This window comes from Zalophus californianus, chromosome 15, assembly GCF_009762305.2.
Source record: "Zalophus californianus isolate mZalCal1 chromosome 15, mZalCal1.pri.v2, whole genome shotgun sequence".
NCBI lineage: Eukaryota > Metazoa > Chordata > Mammalia > Carnivora > Otariidae > Zalophus > Zalophus californianus.
In genome coordinates, this window is record NC_045609.1 from 72790725 (window position 1) to 72813427 (window position 22703).

The following is a 22703-nucleotide window of genomic DNA, read 5'->3' on the forward strand; positions in this document are numbered from 1 at the left end:
TTAATAGGACCCTTCCTTTTTTTTTTTTAAATTTTTTATTGTTATGTTAATCACCATATATTACATCATTAGTTTGTGATGTAGTGTTCCATGATTCATTGTTTGTGCATAACACCCAGTGCTCCACACAGAACGTGCCCTCTTTAATACCCATCGCCAGGCTAACCCATCCCCCCACCGCCCTCCCCTCTAGAACCCTCAGTTTATTTTTCAGAGTCCATCGTCTCTCATGGTTCATCTCCCCCTCTGATTTCCCCCCCCTTCATTCTTCCCCTCCTGCTATCTTCTTCTTCTTTTTTTTCTTTCTTAACATATATTGCATTATTTGTTTCAGAGGTACAGATCTGTGATTCAACATTCTTGCACAACTCACAGCGCTCACCATAGCACATACCCTCCCCAATGTCTATCACCCAGCCACCCCATCCCTCCCACCCCACCCCTGCTCCAGCAACCCTCAGTTTGTTTCCTAAGATTAAGAATTCCTCATATCAGTGAGATCATATGATCCATGTCTTTCTCTGATTGACTTATTTCACTCAGCATAACACCCTCCAGTTCCATCCACGTCGTTGCAAATGGCAAGATCTCATTCCTTTTGATGGCTGCATAATATTCCATTGTGTATATACACCACATCTTCTTTATCCATTCATCTATCGATGGACATCTTGGCCCTTTCCACAGTTTGGCTATTGTGGACATTGCTGCTATAAACACCAGGGTGCACGTACCCCTTTGGATCCCTACATTTGTATCTTTGGGATAAATACCCAGTAGTACAATTGCTGGATCGTATGGTAGCTCTATTTTCATCTTCTTAAGGAACCTCCATACGGTTTTCCAGAGTGGCTGCACCAGCTTGCATTCCCACCAACAGTGTAGGAGGGTTCCCCTTTCTCCGCATCCCCACCAACATCTGTCGTTTCCTGACTTGTTAATTTTAGCCATTCTGACTGTGTGAGGTGGTATCTCATTGAGGTTTTGATTTGGATTTCCCTGATGCCGAGCGATGTTGAGCACTTTTTCTTGTGAAGGACCCTTCCTTTTATTCTCTTTCATGAGAGAATATTTCTAAATAGCTTTTCACCATTTATAAATACACATTTGCGTGTTAATCCTTCTTTTATTTCTAAATAGCTTTTCACCATTTATAAATACACATTTGCGTGTTAATCCCTAAGCTATGGGGCTGAGACCATGTCGTTTTCGGTCCTCACTATATTCTTGGTGTCTAGGACAATGTGTGGCATATAGAATAAAGCATGCCTGTGAATAAAAGGCAGGCAATAAATAAGCATGGCAGAGATGATTGCAGCTAAGTCACATAAAAGGCAAAGCATCTTCCTACCCTCTGCTCCTCTTTTCTTGTCCACGTCTATGTATTAAGTCTCAGGCACAGTTGCTGGCATCTCTGCGGACACTTGGCTTCATTGTGCTCGTCTGCTCTTCACTGAGCTCAGGACATGAGTGCCGTGGCGTCCCGGGCTGTCTTAGATGTGGGCCAAGCTTCTGGGAAGGCCTGACTGCTTCTGTGATAAGAATAGGTTTTTCTCTCTCTTTTGTGGCTTTTTTATTGGGAGGCAAGAAATGTAAAAGGAAGGTGGTATCTCCTGCTAATCCTCTGTTCTAAACACTGCAACCCCCTGGTCCCAAGACAAGATGTTACCAAGGTCTTCTTGAGTGGATGTAGCTAATGAATCTAATGTGAGTGGCTCCTCTAGGCCTGCGCTTTGGCTGCCCACACTCCCTGAGGAAGCTGACAAGTTGAATTGGGTCTCGAATTGTGACTTAAACAAATAGGGCACACACTCTAGTAGGCCTTTGTACCTGGGTATCAGTCATCTTACGGTGCCTTTTATTTGTATTTAAACCTTTTTATTATAAAGTGTTACACAAATAAAAGTGAGTGAAACTTAAATTTACAGCTCAGTGAACTATCACAAAGCAAACCTCCCTGCAGCTACCAGTCTAGTCAAGAAATAGAAGATTCCTAGAGACATCTTTCAAGCTCATCCCATATATAACATTTTTCTGTTGATACACATTTGGGTTAACCCCAGTTTGAGGCTTTATGAATAAAGCTGCTATGTGTATTTTGTACCTGTTTTTTGGTAGACACATGTACTCATTTCTCTTGGATGTACTCCCAGGTGGAATTGCTGGGTCATAGGGTAATCCTGCTGTACTGGGAATTGTCAACAGTTTTCAAAGTAATTGTATAACTTTGCATTTTCAACACCAGTAAATGAGTTCCCCTTGCTTGGACAACACATGGTATTAACAGTATTTTTAATGTTGGCCTTTCTGATAAGTGTGTAGTGGTATTTCATTGTGATTTTCATTTGATTACTAATGAAATTCAGCACTTTATCATATGTGCTTTGGCTTCTTAGCCATATTCTTTTTTGTATTGTCCCGGTCTCTTACCGCCTCTTTTGTTTTAGTTTTTTTTTTTTCTTTCTGTATTGAGTTGCCTTTTTTTGGGAGGGGGAGGTAGATCAGTATTTATTAAATATTGCACAATAAGCACGAACTACAAGAAAAACTGAAAATTGAAACGTTAATATTTTAAGTCTTTTGTTCATTTGATGTCATTTTTTTTTAATTTGGTTGATTTTTATTAATACATTTAATTTTATTTTTTATTTTTTTTAAGATTTTATTATGTTATGTTAATCCCCATACATTATTACATCATTAGTTTTTGATGTAGTGTTCCATGATTCATTGTTTGTGTATAACACCCAGTGCTCCACGCAGAACGTGCCCTCTTTAAAACCCATCACCAGGCTAACCCATCCCCCCACCCCCCTCCCCTCTAGAACCCTCAGTTTGTTTCTCAGAGTCCATAGTCTCTCATGGTTTGTCCCTCTGATTCCCCCCCCTTCATTTTACCCTTCCTACTACTTTTTTTTTAACATATACTCCAGCATTGAGTTGCCTTTTAAAAAATAGTGACTTGTAAGAGATCTTTGTATACTCTTGGATATATGCTCTTTTGTTATATGTCTTATGGATATTTTCTCCTACTCTGTGGCTTATCTTTTACCTCTCTTAATTGTGTCTTGGAAAACAGAAGTTTTTAGTTTTAACTTAGTCCACTTTATCAAGTCATTTCCTTTCTAATTAGTCCAGTCCTTTTGGTGCCCAGTTAAAAAAAAAAATTCCTACCCCAAAAGTATGAAGATATTTTCCTGTATTCCAGAAGTTTTATTGCTTTGCCTTTCACATTACACCTACAATCCACCTTTTTTTTTTTTTTCTATATGGATATCCTGTATGGCCCAGCACTTTTCCCTGCTACATTGCCTCCTTAGTCACAAATCAAGCACCTTATAGATATGGGTTTGTTTGGAATCTATTTTGTCGCATTGGTCTGTCTGTTCTTGTGGTAACACCAAACTATCTTAGTTGCTGTAGTTTTAGAATAGATCTTGATATCTGAAAGAGCAAGCCTTTCTTTTTTTTAAGATTTTTTCTATAGGTTTTTTATAGCTTTCTTATCAGAGTAAGGAAGTTGCTTTCTGTACCTAATTTACTGTTTTTTGTTTGTTTGCTTGTTTTAAATAAGCTTTACCCTCAACGTGTGGCCTGAGCTCATGACCCTGAGGTCAAGAGTTGCGTGCTCTACTAAGCCAGCCGGGCACTCCAACTGTTGTATTTTTTTAAAAATCATGAGCAGACATTGAATTTCATCAAATACTTTTTCATTTCATTTCATGTTTTAGTTGTTTTTTTTTTCTTTCTGTATTGAGTTGCCTTTTTTGTGGGGGGAGGTAGATCAGTATTTATTAAATATTGCACAATAAGCATGAACTACAAGAAAAACTGAAAATTGAAACGTTAATATTTTAAGTCTTGTTCATTGGATGTCATTTTTTAAAAATTTGGTTGATTTTTATTAATACGTTTTATTAATACATTTATTAATATCTGTTGATTTTTCTCCTTACTCAAATATTAAACTTTTACATTTCTGGAGTAAGCCCAAATTGATCACGATATGTTATCCTTTATATAAATTGTTGGAATTAGTTTGTCAAGATTTAGTTTAGGATTTTTGCATCTTTGTCTCTGAGTAAAGATTACCTTCTATTTTTACTTCCTGTTAATGCTCTTGACTGGTTTTGATACCAAAGTTATGTGGACTTCATAAAATGGGTTGGGGACTATTTGCTCTCTTTTTTTTATTCCCTAGAATTTGCGTAGATTGGCATTATTTCTTTTTTCTACTGTTTGATAGAATTTATTGGTAGACATCTGGAGTTTTCTTTGTTAGGAAGGTTTTTAATTATGGATTGGCCTTCTTTATTAAATGTCAAACAATATTTTTTATTTCTTGTGTCATTCTAGATAATTTTTACCCTAGGAATTTGTTCATTTCATCTCAATTTTCAAACTTATTAGTATAAAGTTGTTTATACTATTCCTTTATGACCTTTCTTTTTATTTTGAAATACTATCAAACCTATTTTTGTAGTTTTCAGTATGTAGATCTTTCACTTCTTTTGTATATGAAATCCCTAAGTCCTTAATATTTTTTGATGCTATTATGAATTGAATTTTAAAAATTTCAGTTTCTGATAATTCATTCTTAGTATAGAGAAATGGAAGTATTGGTCTTATGTCTTTTAGCCTTGCTAAACTCACTAATTCGAGTCACTTTTGTGTAGATTCCTTGTTAGGGGGGGTATCTAAAGGAGACATTTTTCTAGGTCTCCATTAGCCCTACTCCTCAGATGTGGCTTCTCTGAGGTCTCAGTCAAATGCCCTGGGTATCCAGCCAAGTTTCTTCATTCTGGATGGTTGTAAGAGCCCACCTTGTAAGAGCTTTGGTAGTAGTTCTTTGATTAATTTTGTGGCAACTACCTGTATTATGTGCAGTTTGGAATATAGCCAGTCTCCAGTGGACCCCTGTAGACATCTCTTTGTGTGGTTCTCTCAAATTCCAGCTGCTTCTTCCCCAAGCTCTGATTTTTATTCAGTGAAGTTGTTACCAGTTGGTGGATTGTAAAATTCCTTGGTTCTTGTCTTCTTGAAGGAAAGAATTTAGTTGGGAGACTTGAGAGAGAATTAAAGCAGCGAAGATTTTATTTAGCAAAGGGGAAGTACACTCCAGAAATGTTGCAAAACGGGTTGCTCTATGGGAGATGGGTGGTCTCTGGGTGGAGACTGGGTGGTCCCTGGCAGTTTCCTGTCTGCCATCCTCCTTTCTCCCCTCCTGCTCACGTCTATCTATCTCCCTACCCTAGCAAGATCACAGTGCTTTTTTGGGATTCCCGTCCTTGCACCATGGTTCAGAAAGCATCTCCAAGTGAAAGCAAGTGATCCTCAGAAAGGCCTTCTCTGTTCCTTTCCCTTCTCTTAGAGATTACAGTCTTTGCTGTCTGTTGTCTTGTGTTCGGAAACAGTTGTGTACTATATATTTTTTCCAATTAAACAGCTGCTTATAGTGGTAATGCTTGTCCAGTACCATTTACCCTACCATGGTTGAATATTGCTTTTAACTCCGTCGTTCACTTAAGTACCAGCTATCACGATGTAAGTAGAGTCAACAAATTTTAAGCAAATAATAATGTGTGACATGATCTTGAATATTTTAATTTTATGAGAATGACTTTTTAAAATTAATTTCAAATGAATACTGGCACCTTGATGATTTATTAGTCCCTAAACAAAGAATAATTACCCAAGTCCTATGACATTTTTATCATACCCATCTTCTTTTATCAAATTTACTTTTTTTCATAGTTATTGGCTATAATTGCTTTAGAGATTTTATTCTCCATTTCTTTTTAAATCCTTTGTAGGTAGAGTCTGTATTCTTTTTTTTTTTTTAAAGATTTATTTATTTATTTGAGAGAGAAAACACAAGTGGAGGGAGGGCCACAGGGAGGGAGAAGATCTCAAGCAAACTCTGCACTGAGCATGGAACCTGATATGGGGCTTGATATCACAACTGTGAGATCACGACCTGAGTTGAGGCCAAGAGTTGGACACTTAACCGACTGAGCCACCCAGCTGCGCCTTGAGTCTTTATTCTTCTTATTAATTATTATTTGGGTTGGACTAATACCACATTTTAGAGATAGCCAGCAGGCTTCACTACATACTCATGTAGTGAATATAATAATCATATCATAAAAAATAATCATATTTTATTCTATTCTTTTCTATTCTGTTCACTTTTATTGTAAAACAACTTGCTGCGTAGGCTTTCTGTCCAGTGATCCAAACATCAGATGAATGACTGGCCTAGGTGACTTTTAAATGCCCTTTGACCTTGACATTCTGTCATTCCTCAGCTAATTCAGCAGAAATGTCTTGAGTCCCACTGTAATTGTGTACATTACGTAAGAACTGCCTTTGTCTTTAAGGAGCTTGGAGTTTCACAGGTGAGATAATACCTGCATACGTATAGTAGGTAACAGTTAAAAATTGTGTATGATTAATTGCAGAATGAACAGCACAAACCAGAAATGCCTGAGATGTTAAGTCAGAGAAAGAGACACTGGCAGAAGTAGAATGACAAAGAGCACATCTTGTCATCTTGTGTTGGGGAGTGTCAGGAAAAGACAGCCACTGAAGCCGGAAAAGGAGTATACATTGTCAGGAATGTTAGTAAAGAGACCAGCCTAGCCGAGGCAGAAAGCTGTTTGGTCTTGTTTTGAAAATGTATTGCTAAGTTATGAAGTATTGCAGTGTTCTCAGCAATGACATTTCTTTTTTTTTTTTTTGATTTTTAAAAAGTATCAAATTTATAAACTGCTGCTGTGAGACTGAATTACACTGGTCAATATCCCCATGATTTCCTGGCATCTTTTTTTTTTTATTATATTATGTTAATCACCATACATTACATCATTAGTTTTTGATGTAGTGTTCCATGATTCATTGTTTGTGCATAACACCCAGTGCTCCACGCAGAACGTGCCCTCTTTAATACCCATCACCAGGCTAACCCATCCCCCTGCCCAGAACCCTCAGTTTGTTTCTCAGAGTCCATAGTCTCTCATGGATCGTCTCCCCCTCCAATTTCGCCCCCTTCATTCTTCCCTTCCTGCTGTCTTCTTTTTTTTTTTTTAACATATAACGTATTATTTGTTTCAGAAGTACAGATCTGTGATTCAGCAGTCTTACACAATTCACAGCACTCACCGTAGCACATACCCTCCCCAGTGTCTATCAATGTCTATCTGTCAGCCACCCCATCCCTCCCACCCCCCACCACTCCAGCAACCCTGTTTGTTTCCTGAGATTAAGAATTCCTCCTATCAGTGAGGTCGTATGAGCAATGACATTTATTTAGCAGTGGTCAACTTGGTGGTAGCATTGGCTGTCTAGATTTGGAAGTTTTGCATCACTGAGGTGCCATCAGTAATTGTTTTAATGTTGCAGTAGAACGAAAATTTTTCATGAAAAATCTCATATCATGAGCTACATCTGTTTGAAAAACAGTATGAAGAGAATACCCATCTGAGATCTGTCTTTATGGACTGCTAGATGTTGGAGAAGTTCTGAGTTCTGTAGATCTTCTCTGTTTGAGTCTAGGAGAGTCTAGTCTTTTGTTTGTGTTTAACTTGAGGATCCAGGTCACACTGAGGTTAAGACTCTTGTGTTGCTGTTGAAACCTGAATACAGTATTCCATGCTGTCTTTTAATCTCTACTCACGTGTTACAACGATAATTCAAAGCATATTAGTTTTTTTAAATATTTTTTAATAAAACCAAATGTAGCATGTATGTATTAGAATAAAAAGTTAAATAAATTTCCTACAAAGTGAAAAAGAAGCACTATGGGGCACCTGGGTGGCTCAGTCCGTTAAGCATCTGTCCTCAGGTCATGATGTCAGGGCTCTCTGCTCAGCGGGGAGTCTGCCTCTCCCTCTCCCTCTAATCCTCCTCCCAGCTTGTGCTGTCTGTCTCGATTAAATAAATAAAATCTTAAAAAAAAAAGCACTGTAATTTCTTCCCATTGACTGTGACCTAAACAAGTTATAGAATATTTCCGTAATTATTAAATATGAAATATATGTATAGGCATCTATAAATACCCAAATACTGAATTTCAGTGTGTTACAGTTTTCACTTGTTAAAATTATAGAACTATACATTAATATTATAGTAATAATATTTTATAGTTAATAATCTCTTGGAAAGAGTATTAAACAAAAGCTGAAAACATGACTAACAGACACTGAAAGCTTTATGTCTTCATTCAAATTTTCTAAAATCATTGTTTGAAAAATGTTTAGTAATCATGGTATCCTTACTATGTATATTCCTTTTTTGCACTGGCTTATTTTTAAAATCAGACTCCTGGGAGTATTTGTTTAAAAGAACAGAGAAATTCTAAGAGCAGTGAAGGGATGGAAGGAGAGAAGTAAATACAACTTTACTTGGGGACAGAATTGAATGTGAATGTGTCAGTTTTATGCCATACCACAGAACAGTTTTGTAATCTAGCAGGTGAAGTTTTTAATGTTAATACTTAATAATCTTTAATACTGCATTAAGTTGTTTATAGTATTTGATGCCTGGAGAAACTTGAGCAACTTATGGATATTTTTCTTTTCTTTTCTTTTCTTTTTAGAAGTTATTTTTAAGTAATCTCTATACCCAAGGCGGGGCTTGAACTCAACCCCAAGATCAAGAGTCACACACTCTACCAACTGAACTAGCCAGGCGCCCCCCCCTTTTTCAAGAATTTTTTTATTAAATATTTTAATGGATTTGTTTTTTAATTGAAGTATAGTTGACAGTCCATATTATATTAGTTTCAGGTGGATAACAGATATTCAGTGCTTACCATCTGTCACCATACAAAGTTACCACAATATTACTGACTGTATTCTCCTAAGCTGTACTTTTCATTCTCATAATTTATTTTACAAGCTGGAAGCTTGTACCTCTTAATCCCCCTCACCTCTTTTGCCCATCACCACTTACCATGGTGAGCACTAGGTAATGTATATTGTCAGATCACTATGTTATACACCTGAAACTAATAATAACATTGTATGCCAATTATACTTCAATTAAAAAAAAAAAAAGAACTGGGGCGCCTGAATGGCTCAGTCATTAAGCATCTGCCTTCAGCGCAGGTCATGATCCCAGGGTCCTGGGATCGAGCCCCGTATCAGGCTCCCCGCTCTGCTGGAAGCCTGCTTCTCCCTCTCCCACTCCCCCTGCTTGTGTTCCCGCTCTCGCTATCCCTGTCTTGGTCAAATAAATAAATAAAGGCTTTAAAAAAAAAAGTTAAAAAAAAAGAACTTATATTTTTCTACTTACTTTCCAATCTCTTGATTTTTGAATACTGCAGTACTATTTCTATAGCTAATGCAACATTTTTCTCAGGTCCTTTAAAGGCTATAGTAAGAACCAACTAAATGTATATAAGATGACTGGATCAGTTTTGGAGAAAATTTGGTGAAAAAATTGAAGCAAAAGAAATTTAGTCTTAATATTACACAATATAAGAACTTTCTCCCCCTTTTATCTCATTAATGTGTATTTTATTCATCTCAACAAGGTAGAATTTGGCATACAAATATGTTTTGTTAGAAAATTTTTTAATTGAATTTTCAGAACTTTCAATGCTGTGAAAACAGCACGTATACTTCTGTGGTTGTTTTAGTGTTACATTTTTTTATTCATTTTTGGCAGATAAAATAACACAAGAAGATATTGAAGGCATTCTACAGAAATTTACTGGGAATATAATGCAGGTACCTCCCCTGTAAGTTCAATTATTGAATTTGAATAAATGTTTAATTTTTATTTTTCAGTGTTTAACATCACTTTAATGAGAAAAAAGGGGGCTTCCTTTTATGTATGGTGAGGCACATTTTCATCTGATATAACATATGATCAAGTAAAGGTGAGCCAGACTGAGACAGGTTGCAGAGCTTCCAACACTCTCTGAGGTAGTGGAATGTGGTTTCCTCTGTCTCTGGATGTTGCCACAGCCTGACATCTATGCTATTCCAGTGTTGATCGGTTCTTCTGAGTCCATCTGTTTACCTCAGGGCAGTTCTGGAGTGCAGAGGTGTCAGTTTTCCCGAAATTGCTGTGAAGGGACCAGTCCAGGCTAGTATTGGTGTCAGAGCTGTGATTCATAGTCCAGTTGGTACTTTTTTTCAGGTGTGGGGACCATTTTTTTAGTCCTAGAATCTTATGCTTCACAATTCTCTGCAGCAAATGAAACAGATGAGAGTTATAATTTATTAAAAGTATAAGAATATTGAGTACCACTTAACCATATTTTTTGTGCACATTACCATTTCAAGCAAATTGCTTTTTATTTAAAAAAAAAATGGCTGAATCGTTACGTGTCAGAAGTTACTGACAGTTCTTTTAGAATTTAGTACTTATTTATGTACTTATTTTAAGTAGACTCCATGCCCAGCATGGAGCCCAATGTGGGGCTTGAACTCAGGACCCTGAGATCAAGACCTGAGCTGAGATCAAGAGTTGGACACTTAACTGACTGAGCCAGCCAGGCATCCCTAGAATTTAGTATTTATGTTTTACTTTAAAATCTTGATTTTTTTTCCCAGGAACACTGAAATATCTATAGGGAAATGTGTCTTCATAATTTTGCTTCAAATGAAAGTTTTAAAAATTTTGCAGGATATGAATAAATGTTATTTTTTGATCATTATTGTTAAAATAAATTACACATTTCTATTTTAAGAGCAGTTTTAGAAATTTTTTCTGTTGATTATTCCAAGGATTTTGTGGTCTAATAAAATTTTATCACACAAAGCTTAAGATCTGTTAACTAGATTTACGTTTTAGAAATATTTTGTTAATTTTTATGTGAAAATGAATGTTATTGTAATGGAAGTTGTTTCAGGGAAATATAGTGGAGACCACTGTGACCAGAGGCCTTGTGCCCTTAACCCAGAACGAGGACCAGTGAACACATGAATAGACCATCTCCAGAGGGAAGGTTAAAGTGTAAAATTGACAATATTGTTCATTGGGTAGCAGATTGAGCTTTAGCTTCAAAGGTATTTATGAACTCCATCCCTGGTACCATCCTGGAGTAGATTAGAAGAAAAAAGTAGTTCATGTTTTAGAAAGATTCAATTTAAGAGCTGGTCCTCCTTTCTTTCCATGCTGTAATCTGGAGTTATTGTGTCTCATTCTTTTTTAATCTTTTCTCTCTCCTTCACTCCCTCTCTCCCTCTCTTATCTTGCAAGCTATTCTGCATTAAAGAAAGATGGACAGAGACTTTCAACCTTGATGAAGAGAGGTGAAGTAGTAGAAGCAAAACCTGCCAGGCCCGTTACCGTATACAGTCTCTCCCTTCAAAAATTCCAGCCACCATTTTTCACATTAGGTAAGGTGGAAAAATTTGAAATTATTTGTAGTTACATGTACCTTTATTCTGCATTTGGCTACTTTTGGGTAATTTAATGGATCCCTAGTATATTGGAGATTTTTAAAATTTGAATTTAAGTAAGGTTAGGATTTATTAATACTTTTTTGATAACACATTTAATGAAAGTACTGATAGCTACATGGAAGTTCGGAAATACTTTTCTAAATAGACTGAGTTTTTTATATGTCATATTATCTTCTAAAGTTGGAAGTAACATACCTTTGATTTCTAATGGCAAAGAGTAGATAAGCAGTATATACTTTCAAAATTTTATGTTTTGTGTTTTATTATCTTAGGGATGCTTGTTTTTCCCCCTTTTTGGCTAGTACCTGGTAGTTCACATTCAGTTCTAAAATTTAAATTAATTTGTCCTTTTAAAACAAAGTATTTTTAGTCTTTGAACAAGAAATTCTAATAGCAGAGTGATTATTTCTCCCCTTTCTGTGTTACCTGCAAGTTACTGCTAAAGATCCTGACAATATGGAAATAATGGGTAAGGCAAAAATGTATTCTTGGACCTGCGGTAAATTTTAATTCAGGTTATCAATTTGAATTTATCTATAAATCTATATTTGAAATGAATTTAAAAACCAAAAAGTTTGTTTTTATGGTTTGGAAATTTTATGATCTCCTAGTTGCAGAAAGTAGTAGCTGAAGTCATGAACATATATACGAGCTGTGAAGAATCAAAAACTGTAGTTCTCCTAAATTCTCAGGCTTCCTTAAACTGATCCTGCTCTTAATTTCACAGTGCCTACTAGATAGGATTCCCTTTAGAAATAATTTCCTAAAACTTTCTTCCCCCTAACTTCTGTTGCTTTGACATACTATTTAATGTATATAAAGCTCCTATAGAATGTGGTTTTTGTACAGTTAAAAAGTGAAGTCACTTCTTTCCTTTAGTGTCCTGACTCTAAAATGTTTGATGAATAATGAGAAAAACATACTAAAAAGTGCTTCATTCCATGAAAATGCAGCAGCTGGGTTGGCACAGTTGATACTATCTATGAAAGGAAGAGAAACTTGAGTTTTTCTGATTGCATTTAAGTTGTAAATACTTATTTTGTTCACTTGGAGGTTGTAATAGGCCGAAAGAGCTGTGTTTTCACCGAAGTCAAATATAGTGCAAGAATGTTTATATACCTGCTTTGATCCCACTGCTCATTTTTTATCTCAGCAGTGGCTCCCAGCTTTAAGCTGATGGGGAAAAAAAAAAGAATTAAAATCCCCAGGTAGTGAGTTTTGGTTAATTCCCTCAACTTTTTTTTTTGTATGATAAGACTATAAACAGCAAAAATGTAGTCCTTTTGTGTGGAAATTCAGGATATCTTGTGGGTGAATAAAAATAATCCAGAGTCTTGCTCTTAACCAATAAAGGTGTAAGATACTGTGTTAAGATGTTTAGATATGCGTTCACTCTGGAACATTGTGTAATTTTAGTTATTTTATGATTTCTTTAGGAATATTTCCAAGAGAACATTTAAATAGACTGAGCTCTTCATGTAGTATATTTGCCCAAACATAATTACTGTCCCTGATAAGGGGTTTTTGTTTGATGTATTTTTTGAGTGTGTAAATCTGAAAATATCTTAAAAATCTACAGCTCCTGATAGCAAAGCTGAGATGTCCAACTATTTAAAACCAATTAAGTGAACAAGGTGTACAAATCGGAAAATATTTTTTAAATGTACAACTCATAATAGCAAAGCTGAGATTTCTAACTATTTAAAACCTATTAAATGAACAAGGCTGAAGTAATAACGTCGGTATGACTTGCCAGTTAATTTAAAATGTGTTCATGAGTTTCTGCTGTTTGCTTTCTCCACACTTGACTTTTCAATCTCACAAACACATATGCTATTGGATGAATAATTTATGTTTTACTGCATAAATATTTTATCACTCGATTGTTTGCATAGTGCATTTTTACATTTGTTTAGGGGCATCATTTCTATGTAAAGTGGATTTCATAGGAGGTTAGCAATTTACCATGTCACTGTTAACATTCCAGATGTTGAATGTGGAGGAGGTTTTTATATAAGAAGCTTGGTCAGTGACATTGGCAAAGGTAAGCATAAAGATGAATTATGAATTATCATTTAGAGAGTAATATTCTTTTTTGATGGAAAGAGGGAATTTTCTGTTTTTCATATCTGAGTGCTGGCCTTAGGGAACTGTACTCTTGCTGCCTTCAGCTTCAGAAGCATTGAAGGTTTATGGCATACAATTATCAGCATCAGCAGCTGCCATGAAATGCTTATAACAGGAGAGAAAGAGAAAGAGAGGGGCAGGAAATGAAGATGGGAATAATCAATGTAACAACCAACATTATTTCAGATATAAAATATTTTAACGCAAAGGGATAAGATAAAAAGATTTATCCTTCTAAAAGTTACTTTCATTGATACAAGTAAAAAAAAATTTTTTTTTTTAAACTGGAAGCCACAGTCTTAGAAACAGCTAGAAAGTTGTGGTTCCGGCTCTGCCATTTGCTGGCGGCCATGGCACTGGACAGGTCAGCTGAGAGTAATAGTTACCTCATGGGCTTGCTTCATGACTAAATAAGAAAAGTGTGTGCCGGTTCCTCATAGACTTTAAAGCAGTTTATAAGGTGAGTTACTAAATATTATTTTGCTTCTTCATCATTTCTTAATCTCAAGGCTCTTGGTTCTTAGATTAGATTATTATAGTTTTACATTTGGGGTGGTTTGGAGAGGTTTGAATCAAGATCTTCTGTCATTTGAACATGATCATGACTATGAAATAATCATTTGCGCTGTGGATTTTCTTTTCCCCTTTTGTTGCTATAGAACTCTCTTCCTGTGCCAATGTCCTAGAACTGACCCGAACCAAACAGGGACCATTTACACTAGAAGAGCATGCCCTGCCTGAAGACAGATGGACGATTGATGACATTGCACAGTCTCTGGAACATTGCTCATCTCTTCTCCCAGCAGAGTTGGCACTTAAAAAATCCAAACCTGAGGAGTCTAATGAACAAGTTTTGAGCTGTGAATATATAACTCTAAGTGAGACAAAGGGAGAAGATGATGTAATTAAGTCATCTTAAGATTGGTTTGGGATTGTCATCATTTCTTGGTTGACATTTGAATCCTGTGTACAGAATGACAAGCTATGTGCAAAAGACAAACAACTATTTCTTTTTTTTTCACATGATTTTTTTTTTTGTGTGTGTGTGTGAAGAAAAATGTCAGTTTCTATGGTGTACAGTTTATCTGCTCTACATTATAAATAGCCTTGCAGTTAGTTGTTCAGTTCTTTGCTTTACTATGAAATGTTCTTTTAGGATGCTATTATGTTGTTAGATTGGGTTCAGGAAAATCAAACCTTCTGATTTTGATCTTTCTTCAAAGTTTTCCTTGAAAAGGTTGAACACATTTTCTAATCAAAGAATAAAGAAACACGAGCTATATGTTTCTTTGGTGTCACAAAAGTGAATGTAAATTAGTGTTACTTTGACTTTATTTTGGCTTCCTACTGGCTCTATTGTATTGAAATTCTTTATGTTCGAAAAGGCCATTATTTAACTCATGTTTTGAAGTTTACAATTATTAAGAACATTTATTTGATAAGGCTGTACAACTCTGGTAATAGGTATGTTTGTTTAGATCTCGGAAACTAATAAACTTTTATAATAAATATTTGTAAATATATTACTGCTGCTACCACTAACAATGTAAATAGAAGACTAAATATTTAATTAGATTCACCTCTACCATGAGCGCAAAGGACAGCTCTGTGGCTTATATTTTGGCAGCTATGTGATCTTTTCCTGATGATTTCATCAACACAGTCAACCACCCTGTACCAAGTTATTAAATAGCATAATTTTTAAAAAGTAAGCTAAAGAATGTGTCTTCAATTTAGAATTTCTTTTCTCTATTTTTTAGTATTTATACCTCTACAGGGCATTAATCCCCATGACATTGTTTTTTTTGTTGTTGTTTTGATTTTGTTTTTTTTTAGTTTGCTGTTTCAAATTCTATTTATAGATGAGATAACTGCCCTGCATTTCTAGTTAATCTCTTCTGCTCTAAATATTTTAAAAGTCATTCTCAAACGTTTTCTTTTTTCTTTTTAAAGATCACTTTCATTTATTTGAGAGGGAGAGAGAGAGCACAACACAAGATGGGGGTGGCAGAGGGAGAAGCAGACTCCCTGCTGAGCAGGGAGCCCAATGCAATGTGGGGCTCAATCCCAGGACCCCGGGACCACAACCTGATCCAAAGGTAGAAGTTCAACCAACTGAGCCACCCAGGTGCCCCTCAGACGTTTTCATTCAGATAGCTTACCGAAAGTTCCAGGTCCCTTTTGAACATAATTTTGAAAATGTAGTCATGTTACAAAATGGCAAATTTCATATATAATGAGTGCTTCATATTTTTGTTATGGGAAAGCAATATATTATGTGGCCAATCTTTAGAAATGTCCAAATCCTGCTTTATTGATTCAGATATAGTTTCTAAAGGAAGAATAATTGAAAATTTCATAAATAGGAGTTTCTAGGTTTTTATGGATTGCTTTTCTTTTAAAAGTAGTTGTCTCAACCTCTAACTCAAAAAGTTAAACATGTAAACTAATGTGATTTGATTTGTAGTTAACCTGATATAAATTCAATATAAAAAGTTATAGGCTTCAGTAGAGCATTTTTATCATATTGGCAGCATATTTTATTTATTTATTTTTTAAGTAGGCTCCATGCCCAGCATGGAGCCGAACGTGGGGCTTGAACTCACAACCCTGAGATCAAGACCTGAGCTGAGGTCGAGAGTCGGACACTTCACTGACTGAGCCACCCAGGTACCCCTCGGCTACATATTTTTAAATGAAAATATTAAAACTAATCCTAAGTATGACACACAAAACTATAAGGAAAAGAGTTTGCTGTCTTGATACAGTAACATAACATACCAAACACACAAAGTTATAAGTTGAAAGTTTACAATTTTACTTACTCATATCTTGTACCCTTATTCATATCTCGTGCCCTGCGGTTTGGTTCGTATCAACCAGAAGTGGCGGTGGCTGCCTCTGTCTGCTGGAACCGCCCGGCTTCTAGTATGTCTTCCTGCACTGCCCGATAAGGTCCAAATAGAGGAAAATTCCGGGGCATTTGTGCCCTCTTTCTCAACTTAAAAATTGACATGTATAATTTGCTAATGGAGAAGAGTAGAGATTATATCTTTTTTTATATTGAAAATACTGAAGGAAATTTTGCCAAATGGAAAAATGACCCATAATCCTCATCATCCTGATGCAGTGACCTCAGAGCTTTAATTTTATATTCCGGTTTTCCCGTTTTTTTTGTTGACATGATTATAGTCTTGACACCTAGATTTTCTAATTGACTGTTTTTTCATTTCATGATATCAGACTCTATTTTGTATTTAGTTTTGGTAGTTATTATTCCATATTCAGTTTATTTAAGCCAATTCCTTATTGCTGAACACTTAAGTTATTTTCAGTTTTATTAGGATCAATTCCTGGGGATGGGATTATTAAATGGAATACTAAGAACAGTTTTATGGCTCTTAATATGTTTGCCTTATTACTTTCCCAAAGAGTTATAACATTTTACATTGACACCATTTGAGTATATCAGTTCATTAAGTTTACAGCTTTGCGTGGGGGTTTTATATGTTGTTGCAATTTAGTAAGTATAAGAGTTCAAAATTGCTCTTACTTGCTTTTGTGTGACTTTTTCATATACTTTGTTCATTTATGGAAATAAATGTCTTAATGGTTTCTGTATACATGTGTATGAGTTATTTATGTAATAAGTTTTTGGTAGAAGTATTTTCATGGCCTGTTGTCTTTTTAATTTTCATTTCATTTTTCATTTTTGCTACATTCGCTAATTAATTTTAGTAACTATTCCCCTTTTATAGTTGTCAGATTTATGAATATGAATAGTTAAAATTTTTAACTTTAAAAAATATTCTTAACTGTCATAAATAGCTGAAACTGATCAGGATGCTCTGAAAGGTTCAAGACTCATTGATAAAACAAATTCGTTTTCTTCCAAGAGTCTAGTATTTAAGTACCAGCTGTTTTGTTTTTTTCATTATGTAGTTCTAGGCCTAAAGTTTAATCATATGCTAAAGTTGTTTTGCTTGTAAGAAAAAGAACTTCCTGAAAATGTTTCAACCTGGAACATACCGAATTACTTAATTTTTACCGTTTAGGTTTTTTTATTTCTGAAAAATATTTTTGTCTTCTTAAAAATCATCAAAAGTGGTCCTAGGATTATTTTACTTATGATTTTAGAATTCACGTGCATTAAAATAATACAGATTTTCTCTCTGCTAATTCAAAATTATAAAATTTGAATAAGGGCTAAACTCACATTTTCCTATACTGACTGGATCTTTTCTTCTTAAATACTTGAATTAATACAGGCTACTAATCCATCATCAGGAATGATGAATTTTGTAAAATAAAATAAAATAAAGAATGCTTTATATCAGGCCTTCAGTACATTCTGACCAGTTTGAAATTTGTATCAGACTTACAATGGGCAGGCACTTAGAGGTTCATTTCGGTAGTGAGTTGTTCTATTTCAAAGGAAGAAAGTAATTTACCTTCTGTCATTATGTATATAATAGAGAAAATGTAATTCAAAAAGCACTCTAAAATGTTGAAAAATTTAAATAGAGGAATATAATAGAAAGTTTATGTATTGAAATCGTTATGATGGCCTTGTAGTCAAATCTGTAGAACACTTGTCTTATTTCTTTACATTATGTGCGGGCAGCCCCAGTCTGGCCTAATCATTAAGTATCATTTGTTAAACACTTACTATGTGGCGTTTGAATCAGGAATGGCTTCATATTTTCAATTTGAGTTAAATTCTATAAACAGGAATATTTCAGATTGCTGTTGTAAATGGTGATACCAGCAGGAAAGTTGAAGTCAGAAATAACTATTTTCTTCTTATCCGTGACTCTTAAAGTATAATATGTTAAGATCCCATTTTTGTCTCTACTGTTAATCAGCTTTTTGATCCAGGCAAATCACTTCAATCTTTTGGGGCCTCAGTTTTCTTATCTTTGAAACAAAGGGGCGAACTAGTCTAAGAACTTTCCCAGCTCTGAAATAGTAGGCATCTGAATACAAAATAAATGTGTATTTATTCTGTTCAGAAACTCGTACCTTGTAACCTGAATTTTCATGTTGTTCATCAAATTCTCATCCTTCGTCTCTTTGAATATTGCATCTCTTCCATCCAGTTGTCGTACTAGATTACGTCTTATCTTCTCATTTTGTTTTATGTGTCTAATTACTCTTTCATATTTTCTCTCTATCCCTCTATGCTGTAGCTTGGGGATTTCCTTGAATCTTTTCCAGATAATGAATTCCTTCTGCTATTTTAGTTTACTGTTTACCTGTATATTCATTTTAATGATTATTGTGTTTTTAGAAAAGTTCTAGAATATCACCTTTTTTTCAAAATCCCTCTTGTGTGTTGTCTTGTTCTTTCATTAGATTTTAGTTTAAATATACATATGTATTTAAATATAGTTTCACTATGCATTTTTTTACTTTTACTGGTAATATCTATACAGAAAACTGCATATACTATAAATGTATAGCCTGATGAATTTTCACAAAGCAAACACATATGTAACCAGCAACCAAATCAAGAAACAGGACATTACTAGTCCACCAAAAGCCTTCCAAAATTCTCTTCCAGTCACTAGCCGCTGACCCTCACCCTACCACCAAGGGTAATCACTTCTAACATAGATTATTAATTTGCTTTCGTGCTTTCTATAAGTAGAAGTGTGCAATATATACTCTTTAATGTCTGACTTCTTTTGCTCAAAATTACATTTAGGAGATTCTGCCATCTTGTAGCCTATGGTTGTAAGTTACTCATTCTCATTGTTTAGTATCCCATTGTGTGAATATACCACCCTTTATTGATTCTACTGAATGATGGACACTTGATTAGCTTTCAGCTTTGGGTTGTTTTGTTTTGTTTTGTTTTAGTATTCCATTATATTTCACTCATTCTGTCTCGTTTTTGGCTTGTTCTACCTCTTTTAAAAATGTCTTAGTGTTTATGCTGTAGGATTGCAACTAGGATTGCATGCTGTAGGATTTATGATATACATCTTCAATTTATCGCAAATTACCTTCATTGTATCACCTCATATATTATGTAGAAACTTTATAATAGTATATTTCCATTTCCTATCTCCTATCTTTTGTGCTTTTTTCATACGACTTACTTTAACATATGATATAAACCCTATAATATATTGGGCTTTTGTTGTTGTTCTTTGTTTTTACTTTATTACTTTAAACCATGGTTCAGCACATTTTTCTGTAAAAAACGTGATTGTAAATATTTTAGAGTTGGCAGGTGTATGGTTTTTCTCTTGCAGCTACTCACTTTTGCCGCTGTAACATGAAAGCAACCATAGACAATACATATAAATGAATGGATGTGGTTGTGTTCCAATAGAATACATTTACCCTCATGCTGTAGCTTGCTGACCCCTGCTTTAGACTGACAGTTATCTTTAAGAGATTAAAAATTGTAAAAAAAAAAAAAATCTTTCATATTTCTCTATATCCTAGTGTTCTTCATTTTTCTTATATAAAACCAAATATTTACTGCCATCATACTTCTTCCTCCTGAGTAACTTCCTTTAGTATCTCTTCTATTTTTTTATTTTTTAAAGACTTTATTTATTTATTGAGAGAGAAAGAGAGAGAGCAAGTGAACAGAGGGAGGGGCCAAGGGAGAGGGAGAAAGAATCCCAAGCAGATGCCCCACCGAGTGTGGAGCCCAATGCAGGACTCAATCTCAGGACCCTGAGATCATGACCCTAGCTGAAATCAAGAGTTGGACACTTAAAAGACTGAGCCACCCAGACGCCCCTAATATCTCTTTTAGCACAGGTCTGACAGCAATGAATTCTCTCGGCTTTTGTCTGAAAAATGTTTATTTCACCTGCATTTTTGAAAGCTATTTTTGCTGGATATATAAATCTGGGTTGGTTAAACCATTTTTTTTCATTCAGCACTTTAATGATGTCATTTAATTATCTTCTGACTTGTGTAGTTTTTCTGGCTGACTACAAGGTTTTATTTTTTGGTGTTTAGCAGTTTGACTCTGATATATCTAGGTGTGTTTTTCTGTGTATTTACCTTTTGGGCTTCTGAATTTCTTGCATTTTCAGTTTGTTTTTTCATCAGTTTTTTTTTTAGATTTTATTTATTTGACAGAGAGAGAGAGAGAGAGAGCACAAGCGGGGGAGTGGCAGGCAGGCAGAGGGAGAGGGAGAAGCACGCTCTCTGCTGAGCAGGGAGCCTGATGCGGGGCTCGATCCCAGGACCCCGGGATCATGACCCAAGCCGAAGGCAGCTGCTTCACCAACTGAGCCACTCAGGCACCCCTCTTTCATCAGTTTTGGAAAGTTCTCAGCCATTATCTTTTCAAATATTTATTCTACTCCATGCTCTCTTTTTTTTTTCCTGGGACTCAAATTATTATTATATTCAACCATTTGGTATTGGCACACAGGTATTGGATGCTCTGCTCTTTCTTTAAATTTATATTTCAGTTTGGGTAATTTCTAATGACCTATTTTTAAGTTCACAGATTCTTTCCTCAGTCCAGTGTGCTGATAGACCTGTTAAAGAAATTCTTCATCACTGGTACATTTTTAATTCTAGCATTTTGATTTAATTCTTTTTTTCTGGTTTTTATCTGTCTACTGAAATTCCCTATCTGTTCATGTATGTTGTCTACCTTTCCACTAGGTCCATTAACATATTAAAGTTATTTTAAAATCTTTGATAGTTCTAACATCTGGGCCATATCTAGTTCTGTTGATTGCTTTGTCACATAGTCTTTCCTTGTGTATGTGTGTTTCATATTTCTTTTTTTTTTTATTTTTTTTTATTTTTATTTATTTGAGAGAGAGAGAATGAGAGCCAGAGAGCACGAGAGGGAGGAGGGCCAGAGGGAGAAGCAGACTCCCTGCCGAGCAGGGAGCCTGATGCGGGACTCGATCCCGGGACTCCAGGATCATGACCTGAGCCGAAGGCAGTCGCTTAACCAACTGAGCCACCCAGGCGCCCCTGTTTCATATTTCTTGATTGAATGCCAAATATTGTGCATAAAACAGACTGAGCTACATAGTATTTATATCCAGAAATGGGCATACCTCTGCTCTCTAGCCATTAGTGTGGGGCGTTGAAGCACTCTAGTCACTAGTTGGGATAGGTTTGGGTTTGTTGTTAATCTTACTACCCACAGACCAGCCTTCTAATTGCCGCTGCTCCTTTTTTAGTGGATGCACCGATCATGGACGGATTTTTCTCAGTTTTCCCTGCATGCTCACATTCCAACAAGTCCTTCCTCCCTATGCTGCAGAAGGAAACTGACTCATGCTTTTTCACCCCCCCCCCCCCCCCCCGCAGGGGGAAACTGCTGTTGCTTGTTACTCAGTGGGCTTTAAGGAAGTGGTTCTTGGTTCTCTCACTCCAGCCTCACAGTCTTAGGCCTTGTGCTCCTGGACTTCCGGGGTGGAGTTTTTCCGCAGTTCTGCCCCTTCACCAGTGGTAGCAGATCTCTGCTTTGTATCAGTGCAGGATCCTGAGCCAAGTTCATTTTTGACCCTTCCTGTAGAGGCAGGCAGCCTTTACTTCTGCCCTCCCCTCAAAGGCAATGGATCTTTGTCTGGGCCTCTTCTCTCCCCCCAGAGTTTATGGCTTTTGCTTCATGTGAGGGAAGGGGTCATGTAGGGGGTGGGTTTCATGCCTTTGTGCCACCCACAGGGTCTCTCTCAGGTCTCTGCCCTGCCCCCAGTCTTGCTTGTATACGAAGACCCATGGTGAAGAACTAGGAAGTGACTTCCTTTGTGTCAGGGACTCCCTATATTCCTAAGCTGTCACTCTTGGCCTTTAAGAATTTATTAAAATTTCCATTGTTTTTATCTTAACCTGCTTTTCTGATCACTGCCTCTTCTGTACTATGCCAGGAGTGAAGCAATTCATGTTTCCCATCTCTTGTCAGAGAAGCTTGTCACCCATTTTAATTCATTTTACCTCTCAGATGGGCTCAAAAAGTTATCCAGCTTTTTCTCACTCTTAGGTGGGATTGACATTCTTTTGGAGTTATCTGTGTCCTAACTGCAAGCAGAACCTTAAATGATGCTTTTATATTTTTCCCAGCATATGTAGTCGCAAGGGTTTTGAGGCTATTTTGTTCCCTGTTTTTGCTAGAAACAGAACTCCCCATATCTAAAGAATAGTGAGGGGAATGTACCTGAG

The 22703-nt window shown here is 35.9% G+C and overlaps 1 protein-coding gene across 1 annotated transcript in view; it reads left to right on the forward strand.

The window, feature by feature from the left end:
• The window catches only part of TRUB1 (TruB pseudouridine synthase family member 1), a 38731-nt gene extending 23166 nt beyond the window's left edge, over nt 1–15565 (forward strand). Inside the window, exons 5-8 of the mRNA XM_027597037.1 lie at nt 9670–9742; nt 11212–11351; nt 13405–13461; nt 14204–15565. Of these exons, the coding sequence (XP_027452838.1) occupies nt 9670–9742; nt 11212–11351; nt 13405–13461; nt 14204–14463 (530 nt within the window). The 3' untranslated portion in view covers nt 14464–15565. The remainder of the gene's footprint in view (nt 1–9669; nt 9743–11211; nt 11352–13404; nt 13462–14203) is intronic.
• Nucleotides 15566–22703: the final 7138 nt, after the last annotated feature.